This window comes from Sorghum bicolor, chromosome 10 (genome assembly GCF_000003195.3).
Source record: "Sorghum bicolor cultivar BTx623 chromosome 10, Sorghum_bicolor_NCBIv3, whole genome shotgun sequence".
NCBI lineage: Eukaryota > Viridiplantae > Streptophyta > Magnoliopsida > Poales > Poaceae > Sorghum > Sorghum bicolor.
The window spans coordinates 2,782,476-2,792,709 of record NC_012879.2 but is presented as its reverse complement, the minus strand read 5'-3'; the positions used below and the strand labels follow the sequence as shown (position 1 = coordinate 2,792,709).

Sequence of the window (10,234 nt, the reverse complement as noted above, 5' to 3'; positions counted from 1 at the left end):
CCGAGCATTCGCTGCGCAGCTGGCGCAGGACCGGTGGGTGGTCAGCGTGGCGCGACACGCGCCGTGGCTCGTCTACTGGTGGAACACCCAGCGGTGGTTCCCTCCCTTCAGCCTCATCGCGCGCGACCGCCGCGTCTACTCGCCGCCGGACATGAACGTCATCTCCAAGCTCGCCGCGGGGCCGCAGCACCGCCCTTACAGGGCGGAGGTCAAGCAGCAGGGGGTGTTCGAGGCGCTGCACCGGGACATTCGCCGTCTCCGCAGGCGCATCCTCGCTCGCCTCGGCCACCTCCTCCGCGGCGACGGCGAGGCCCCGGGTGCCGTGGCTGCCGTGCCCGCCGCGGGCGTCGCGCACGCCGACCGCCGCCTCCACCAGCTCATGGCCGCGGACCTCGACCGCGCGCCGTCGTTCCCGGCCCCGACACTGTCTCCAGCTGTAGCTCCGGCGTGGTGACGGCTCCGCCGTGCGCTACGGCGTGCGGGGTGGGGTGGGGAGGGGGAAAAGTGGGATGAGTAGGGGGCTGCTAGATTTGGGGGGTTTAAACTAAAATTTGGAGGGACTTGTAAAATGAGGGTTTAAGTAGGGACTCCATTGGAGTTGAGTTTTTGTTAAAACTCCTCAAATTTAGAGTAAGGATTCAAGTAGAGGCCTGGATTGGAGTTGCTCTTACCTCACTATTTTTAAACTTTGGTAGTACTCCTGCCGCTTACCAATTAAGTGCACGAATCTCCACGGCGATGACAGTGTTAGCACTACATACTGAACTGAGATGAATTATTCTACGTACTTTCCCGTCACATGAAAACTAGCAATTTACCCACGTTCCAACGGCCGAGATTTTGCCTTTTGATTACCTGGAAAGACAGCCAGAGCCAACCTAGGTGTCGTTTCTTCCTGCTTGGCAGCCAGAAGCCTCAAAACAGCTTATGCCTGCTGCACCAAACACAACCAGCGGCCAGCCTTCGTCCTCGCGCCTCCGTCTCCAAAACAGGGCGGCAGCGACGTCCAGCCAAGGCCCATGGGGGTCGCGGTACGGTATATATACCTGCGCCGGGCCACCACCGCACACCGCACCGTGCGCACCTCGCTCGCTCCTGCGTCCAGAGGTGACGCACGCCGCCCCGCACGCTCACCGGCCGGGGAGGGCTCAGAATCCTTCCACCCCACACATACATCTCTGAGCCCTTTCCCGCGGCGTGAGGCACCGGCCGGCGGCCGGCCACGCACACAATGTCGACGATGGCGGCCGTAATACTAAGGAGCCGCCGCCGCCACCACCTGTCCGTTCTCTTCTGCGCCGTCGTCCTCGCCGCCGCGGCGCAGGCATCCAGTAGTAATAATAACAACGTCACCTCCGACGAGGTTTACTGGGCGGAGCGCGCCGAGGCGGCCCGGTCCCGCAACCGCGCCGCCTACGTGAGCGACCCCGTGGCGGCCATGAACCGCTTCAACGCCGACGTGCTGAGGGCGACGACGCGGCGCGCCCTGGCGAGGTACAGCGGGCCGTGCATGGCGACCAACCCCATCGACCGGTGCTGGCGCTGCCGCTCCGACTGGGCGGCGGACCGGAAGCGCCTTGCGCGGTGCGCGCGCGGGTTCGGGCACAGGACCACCGGCGGCGCGGCCGGCAAGCTGTACGTGGTGACCGACCCGAGCGACGACGAGATGATCGTCCCGCGGAAGGGCACGCTCCGGCACGCCGTGATCCAGGACCGGCCGCTGTGGATCGTGTTCGCGCGCGACATGGTGATCCGGCTGCGGCAGGAGCTGATCGTGACCAGCGACAAGACCATCGACGGGCGCGGCGCGCAGGTGCACGTCGTGGGCGCGCAGGTGACGCTGCAGAGCGTGCACGACGTGATCCTCCACAACCTCCACATCCACGACGCCGTGGCGCACTCCGGCGGCATGATCCGGGACTCGAAGCGGCACACGGGGATGCGCACGCGGAGCGACGGCGACGGCATCTCCGTGCTGTCGTCCAGCAACGTGTGGATCGACCACGTCTCCATGTCGAGGTGCGCCGACGGGCTCATCGACGTGGTGAACGGGTCGACGGCGATCACGGTGTCCAACAGCCACTTCACGCACCACGACCACGTGATGCTGTTCGGCGCCAGCAACGACAACCCGCAGGACGAGGTGATGCAGATCACGGTGGCGTTCAACCACTTCGGCAGAGGGCTGGTGCAGCGGATGCCGCGGTGCCGGTACGGGTTCTTCCACGTGGTGAACAACGACTACACGCACTGGATCATGTACGCCATCGGCGGGAACAAGAACCCCACCATCATCAGCCAGGGGAACCGGTTCATCGCCCCCGACGATCCCAACGCCAAGGAGGTGACCAAGAGGGAGTACACGGCGTACAAGGACTACAAGGAGTGGGTGTGGAAGTCGCAGGGAGACGTCATGATGAACGGCGCCTTCTTCAACGAGTCCGGCGGGCAGAACGAGCGCAAGTACGACGAGCTCGACTTCATCCCGGCCAAGCACGGCCGCTACGTCGGCCAGCTCACGCGCTTCGCCGGACCACTCAAGTGCATCGTCGGCCAGCCGTGCTAGCCGGCCGGCGCGCATGCACGCGCGTCCGGCCTTTAACTTGTTCGAACACGTACGTTTGTTTGTGCTGTGGGTCGGGATCGAGGGGAGGGCGGCACAGAAGAGAAGCCAAACCATACTCCGATGCTATATAGGATTTGCATTGGATGGGCATGTGTGTATATGTATATTACTAGATTCATGTATGTAAATTCAAAAAAAAAAGATTCATGTATGTACATTGTTACGGGACAACTAAACTTTTATATTAAAAACATATGGATCACACATAAGATAAGAATGTTGTGAAATTAAATACACTTAATAAAAAACCAAAGTTCGTAAAATTAACACAAGCATGAAGAAACTCTACTGTATAGATATTTTTGTAATGCGGCTAAGATAATGTTTTATATCGGCAGAAAGAAAAAACGAGTGAATGGCTCGATCGCGAAAAAAAAATGACAAAAAGAAATCTCGGATATCCATTTTTTTCGTGCACCTATAAATCCACGAGTAAGTTTTGCTCTATCGTTGTACCATCTTGTAAATAGGTTTGAGTATATATATATATATTAGTACTTGTCACATTGGTTGTGTGTCTTAAAAAATTTCTCATAAAACCTTTATAGTAAAGTATGTTATATTTACCGTATAAATAAATATAACTTTAAGACTATTCCACACATTACTCCTAATTCTTTTTTATTATTACTCTGAGATTTCAATGGCAAATAAAGACTATGGACTACCATTATTCCTATTCCATAAACAATGATAAGTTACTGAAGACAGTATACGACGCCTTAGCACTTTAGAAAGGAATCCGCATAAAAAGACATTTCAGCTTGATCGAAAAGGGAAGCAAGCATGAAACAAACAAACAATTTGTTTATCTGCTACATATCAGTTATATCAACGTATCTGTTCTAGTCATCGAGGGACTGAATTTCTCTTGCCATATTATATGCATTGCATTGATTCAGCTGAGACAAACAGCATGCGTACGATTGCTCTATTGTTCGTTTGGCTGATAAGTCATAGCTCAAAATACTGACTCAAACCGAAAGGACTAAGACTATCTTTAACGATCATCACCCAAAATACAAGACTCATTTATCATTTGGGTATCGTTACAGGTGAAAGGTTTCATGTCTATTTTTAGTTTTCTTCAACAACAATACTAAAAAAACAACACTCTCTACAAAAATAGGTTTCGAGGAGAGAGAATATTTAAATTTGGGTTATGGCTCTCCTGATACTCAATATAGGTTTTGAGTATGGGTACTCTGTTGGAGGCTATATATATTATGTTGGAAACCTATTTTGAATTTGCTAAATGGGTCTCCTGTTGGAGACAATCTAAGACCACTGCTCGCCTAAACGGCCGTTTAAATCGTGTAAACGCTACACCGTGGTACACTGTTTTCGTTTAATCATCCATTTAGCTTGTTTAATTGACCGTTTAGTCGGTTTAAGGACTGTTTACCGAATAATAGCTAAACAACAGGTAACCGATTGTTTACCATTTAGCGTTTAGAAAAATATTGCCATTAGAGCAACTCCAACAGATATACTATCCATGTTATCTGGGTTATTTTTACATTTTAAAGCAAAAATTAAAGGATAACAGGTATGCTATCTGGTTTGCTAAAATAACAAGTTTGCTATTCTTAAACTTTCACTTGTCATATATAACATGTCGTTCTCATTAGCTATCATATACAAAAGCTATTGTAGAACTTTATGCTTTAAGTGAATTTTTATTTTATATAATAGCTAAATCTTATAGTTTAGAATATATTTTTACCTAATCTTAACATGCTCTAAGATATGTTTGGATCCATGAACCAGAGCTCCAGAAGGGAGCGGAGTATCCATGGCTAATATGATTGCTACGTGGACAAAGGATTTATTTCAATCATGTATGGATCGTTAGGTAGTAAGGCCTTGTTTACTTGAAAAATTTAAGATCCAATTTATCTATAATTTGCGAAATAAATTTTTTGAGCTTAGTCTATAATTGTACAATAATTATTAAATACAAACGAAAATACTACAATAACTAAAATTCAAAAATTTTACCAACTGAACAAGAACTAATAACATGCAGGTGCCGCAGCCAAATCGCCGCCGCCTCCGCCGCTGTGCCACTGTCCCTGGAGCAAGATAGAAGCACACACCAAAATTTCAATGCCCGGACGCCGGCTGCCGTACCTAGCAGCCGCCAACGGGATTCGACACGACACGGCCACACTTGTAGTCGGATTCCACGTATATTGAGATCGATTGGAGTGAAACTTGAACTAAATTTAAAATGAATCCGACAACATTCAAATAAGATCTCAACCTGGTGCACTGACTTGACTCGCGCCTCTTGGGCGTCATGTCCCCTTTGCTTCGCCTCGTGAGCCTCCCCGCGTCCGGCGTGGTGGTCGTGGCTATGGAGGCTGGCTTGAGGACGACCTCACATCGGACGACGCTGCCGGATCGCGTGGAGGCCAGTTTGAGGACGACCTCACACCTTTTACTCTTAGTTTGAGGACGACCTCACACCTTTTACTCTTTTTAGTTGTTTGAGATAACACCAAAATCACATAAAATTGAATTTTGTCAGAGGAAATTGCAACAAACACAAGCTAGCAAATTAGTTACATAAATTGTACAAGTTTTACATCTGCAGCAACAGGCTTCAATGTTTTGGAAGTTTCCGTCACAAGACTGGATAACGTGCCAGCTCGGCTCGGCTCGTTCTGGCTCGTTAGGATAACAAGCTAGCTCGGCTCGGCTCGTTATCTTAACGAGTCAGAAAAGTTAGCTCAACTCGGCTCGTTAAAAGCTCGAGCTGGCTCGTTAAGCTCGCGGACCAGATATAAAAAATACATAAAATATAATATTTGTATTTATCTAAAACTTAAAAATAATAATAGTACAATAATAATATATCCAATAATCTTAAGTCCAATAAAATATTTATATGAGCTGACATATCAATCATTTAAAAAGTGTAAGACATGAAGTAATACAAAACTAATATAAGTTATGATGATTTTTTTCTCTGGTACACTGTAGCTCGTTTGGTTCACGAGCGGCTCTACGAGCTGGCTCGAGTTGGCTCGTTATAGCTAATGAGCTAAAATCTTGGACTCGTTGAGCTAACGAGCTTCGAGTTTTTCGTCCAGCCTTAGTCACACTGAAAACTGAACTACAGATGCTGCCTAGATCAAAAACGAAAGAAAACACATCAACCAAAATTCATCGACCCAAATGTAGTGCGCCACAAAAAAGAATATAACAAGATTAACGAGAAGAAATATCAGTCTGGAAGCAAAACGGTGGTTACCACAGGGTCCTCCTTGTGCAGATGGCCTGAATTTAGCAGGCTAGCAGCACATTCGTGCAGCATCTCCTCCTCGACATTCAAGTCGAATCGGAGTGTGATTCCACGGTTGCATATCTAGATGTCATGATCGAACGCCGATAGTGGCAACGGCGCCACAACAACGGATCGATCGGAGGTCATCTTGCTGGTGATTTGCACACGCTCCCTCCACCTAGCAAGAAGCAGGCCGAACGGTAATGGGGAAGGTGTTGCACTGTTACCTGAAAGGCGCGAAGGCGGTGAAGGCAGTCCTGCCGAACGCCGGCGGCGAAGAGGGTGTGCATACTGCCAAGGTCGTCGACGAGGGCTTCCTGAAATTCAGCAGGTAGAACGTACGCTGGGGTCGCGATTCGTGGAATCGGTCTCGGATGATGGCTTCGATGCCGGAGTCGACGATGGTCCTGAAGAAGGGTGTCGATCGATGAGGGCTATACCGCAGGCCGGGGTGGACGACATCGCACCAAATGCAGGGGTACGGTGGAGGAAGATGCGCTAAAAGCTAGAGTGTGGGTGTGGCATCTCATTCTTGTCTGCTCTTTAATTAGTGCCGCGCTATGCCACATCGCCTCCTCCTCGCTCGGCAAAAATGGAAGCGAGTGGTAGTTGTAGTTGCACCGGCGGTGAGAACCGGTAGAGCCAGGAGATCGGACGCCCTATGGCAGCACATGCATGACAACGGGGAGCATGAGGGAGCGGCATGGGGTCTTTTGGCGGCGAACTCCCTGTTGGTGGCGACGGCAGCCGTGATTAGGAAATCAATCTAATCAACATGATGGAATTGCCATTGTTGTTGCCGATCCATGCAATCAGGAAGGGATAGTTGACGACCATCATCCTTTCCACATGGACGATTATGTCGCTAGCAGGCAAGCAGTATATAGTACGTTGACGACCATTTACAGATGGTATTTTCCAAATACAAGAGTTTATACACAACACAACCTTTTGCATTAATTCGATTCTTACGCCTCTCCCTGCGCCTGCATCGAAGCATCGATCGCCCGCCCCGATCCCCCAAATCAAAGCAATAATAATCTAGCATGCACACACATGGCCACCCCCGGCCGGCCTAGCACTTCTTGCCGACGCGGCAGTTGAGCGCGCCGGCGTACCTCGTGAGCAACTCGGCGTACTGTCCGCCCTTGGCCTGGATGAGGTCGAGCCTGTCGAACCGGCGCTCGTTCTCGCCGCCGGACTGGTTGAAGAAGGCCCCATTGAGGAACAGGTCGTCCTGCGACTTCCACACCCAGTCCTTGTACTCGCTGTACGGCGTGTACTCCCTCTTGGTCACCTCCTTGAACCTCCCGTCGTCGACGGCGCGGAACCGGTTCCCCTGGCTGATGATGGTAGGGTTCTGGCTGCCGCCGATGGCGTACATGAGCCAGTGCGTGTAGTCGTTGTTCACCACGTGGAAGAAGCCATGGCGGCAGCGCGGCATCCGCTGCACCAGCCCCTTTCCGAAGTGGTTGAACGCCACGGTGACCTGCATCGCCTTGTCCTTGACGGCGGCGTCGCTGGCACCGAACAGCATCACGTGGTCGTGCCTGGTGAAGTGGCCGTTGGAGATGGTCACGGCGGTGGAGCCGTCCACCACGTCCACCAGCCCGTCGGCGCAGCTCCGCATCGACACGTGGTCGATCCAGATGTCGCTGGACCCCATCACGGAGACCCCGTCGCCGTCGCTCTCCCCGCGGAGGCCCCAGTGGTGCTTCGAGTCCCTGATCACGCCGCCGCCGCGCGGGGCGGCGTCGTGGATGTGGAGGTTGTGGAGGATCACGTTCCGCACGTTCTGCAGCGTGATCTGCGCGCCCACGACGTGCACCTGCGCGCCGCGCCCGTCGATGGTCTTGTCGCTGGTCACCAGCAGCTCCCTGCAGAGGTTGATCACCATGTCGCGCGCGAACGTGATCCACAGCGGGCGGTCCTGGATCACGGCGTACCGGAGCGTGCCTTTCCTGGGGACGACGAGGTTGGCGGGCTCGTCGCTGGGGTCGGTCACCACGTAGATCCTGCCGGCGAGCCCGCCGGTGGTCCGGTGGCCGAAGCCCATGCCGCACCTGGCGAGCCGCTTGCGGTTGCGCGCCCAGTCGCCGCGGCAACGCCAGCACTGGTCGATCGGGTTGGTCGCCGTGCAGGGGCCACCCCGTGCCTTGTGCGCCAGGGACCGGGACCGGGACCGCGTCGGCGTCGACGTCTCCATGGCCCTGCGCACGCCGTCGTTGAAGCGATCCATCACGCCCACGGGGTCGCTCTCGTACGCCGCGCGGTTGTACGCGTGCGCCACCTCGGCGCGCTCCGCCCAGTACTCCTGGTTGGCGGTGACGTTGACGAGCTGCGCGTACGCCGCGTCGATGGCGGCGTCCGTCGGCGTCTCCGCGGCGGCGGCGGTGGTGGCAGCCACGGCGGCGAGGATGATGTAGAAGAGGATGGACAGGGGTCTCCTCGTCACGACGGCGGTGACCGCCATTTCTAATGATCGATCCTAGCTAGCTGCTCTATATAGTTATTAAATGGGTTGGGGCTCGATCGGTGGTGAGCGTGAGCCCCGGGTGGCGACGTGCGCCGGCTTGTTGGCTCGCCGCGGGGAGGGGCTCAGGCCTCAGGGAGAAGAGGTACTTCTTCTTCCAAAGGATGCTGCCTGAGCCCTGCCGGAGAGGGAGCCGGCCGGCGCAGTGGAGCGCTTGTGGTCGTCGGTCCTCGGCGGGGTCTTATAGCGCGCGGTGGGGGAGGCGGACGTGCGTCTCGCCGTGATCCGCGCGCGGCTGCTGCGCGCAGACGCTCGCCGGGTTTGGCGGGCGTCCCCGGCAGGCGAGCGAGCAGCTGGATGGACATGAGAGTTGCCCTTTGCGTGTGCATGGATGGATGGACATGGACGCATGCGTGGCTTCTGGCAGTTGACACACATGCCGAGCATTTGGGATGGCTTGAGATGGTAAGAGTGGTTGGTGATGAACGATGGTGTTGACAGCATGAATGTTTGATTGGGGATTCGATCCTTCCCATTGACACAGAGAAAAGGGGATGCTGTGGCGGCGCTAACACTTCGGCAGAAATCATGGTAGAAATTTTTAACTTTTTTTTTTTGGCATAAGGATAGAAAAAATAATTTTTTTGACAATAATTTGTTTGTCTGGAGTAACATTCATTCATTAGGCATCATAACTTTATCTTCTTATTATAAACAATTATAGTCCAAGTTGTAAATGTTCATAGAGCCAGAAATATAATACTTCCTGTTCATAGAAGACATAACGAGTTAAAGTTTGACCAAAATAATAAGAAATATCCGTGATGCAAAATAAGTATTATTGACTTAATATGAAATATATATTCATAGCAAACCTAGTTATAGAAATAAATATTAATATATAAACTTAAGTTATGTTAGTTTTGACTTTTGTTTAAACCCATATATTTGCATACTTTTTGACACGGATAGAGAGTATTTTTTATGTGAGGGAGTAGTCAGACTTCTAATCCGTGCAACAAATCAGTAGGTGAACATATATTTTTTTTCTTTTTTGCTAATACCATGTGTACATGATAACTTTAGTTTGGCTTCTCAGTAAGAGTTATATCTCCTCTCTAGTTTAGGCTCTTCAACTAGACCAACTAGTGAAACGATTGTATAATTTTATCCATTTGAACAAGGAGTAGCTATTTAGAAATTTTTAGACAACAACCTTACATAATCAACTAGTACATCTAAAAGAACAATTCATATTTTTTTCTATAGCCAGTCAATGGGAAAAATTGTATGTTGCATGAGAGACAATAATAAATCAGACATAGAGATACTGGAGAAATGTTTAAAAAACATTTATATAGAGAAAAAACTAGAAATTATATATACCAAAAAGAGGCTTAGTATAGTGTGAATGTATTACCATGTTCTTTGTCCTTGGTTCAAAAGAAATCCAAACACTCTATTAAGGCCTTGTTTAGTTCACCCCGAAATTCAAAAACATTTCAAGATCCTCCGGTACATCAAATCTTGTGGCACATGCATGAAGCACTAAATATAGAAGAAAACAGAAACTAATTGCACAGTTTGTCTGTAATTTACGAGACGAATCTTTTGAGCCTAGTTAGTTTATGATTGGACAATGTTTGACACAAACAAACGAAAATACTACAGTACCAAAATTCAAAATTTTTTCCGAACTAAACTAAGTATTAACTGTGTGGATTTGTGGTCTTTTTGCAATTATGTCCATGTTATGGCCTACAAAGGCATCTTTCTTTCGCAATCGAAATTAAAAGAACGAATTTTCAAACAAGCCACTACCATGCTAATACACATGGGTAAA

General features: G+C 50.6%; 2 protein-coding genes across 2 annotated transcripts; one reads left to right on the top strand and one right to left on the bottom strand.

The window, feature by feature from the left end:
* LOC8070728 (pectate lyase) lies at positions 1,240 to 2,817 on the top strand. Its single transcript, XM_002437770.2, has one exon. The coding sequence runs from the start codon at positions 1,241 to 1,243 to the stop codon at positions 2,564 to 2,566; it is 1,326 nt and encodes a 441-aa protein (XP_002437815.2). The 5' UTR covers position 1,240; the 3' UTR covers positions 2,567 to 2,817.
* LOC8068765 (pectate lyase) lies at positions 6,761 to 8,597 on the bottom strand. Its single transcript, XM_002436418.2, has one exon. The coding sequence runs from the start codon at positions 8,389 to 8,391 to the stop codon at positions 6,994 to 6,996; it is 1,398 nt and encodes a 465-aa protein (XP_002436463.1). The 5' UTR covers positions 8,392 to 8,597; the 3' UTR covers positions 6,761 to 6,993.

Excerpts from the sequence above, each read along its gene's own strand:
- LOC8068765 (XM_002436418.2), bottom strand. The coding sequence starts at position 8,391 with ATGGCGGTCACCGCCGTCGTGACGAGGAGACCCCTGTCCATCCTCTTC.
- LOC8070728 (XM_002437770.2), top strand. The coding sequence starts at position 1,241 with ATGGCGGCCGTAATACTAAGGAGCCGCCGCCGCCACCACCTGTCCGTT.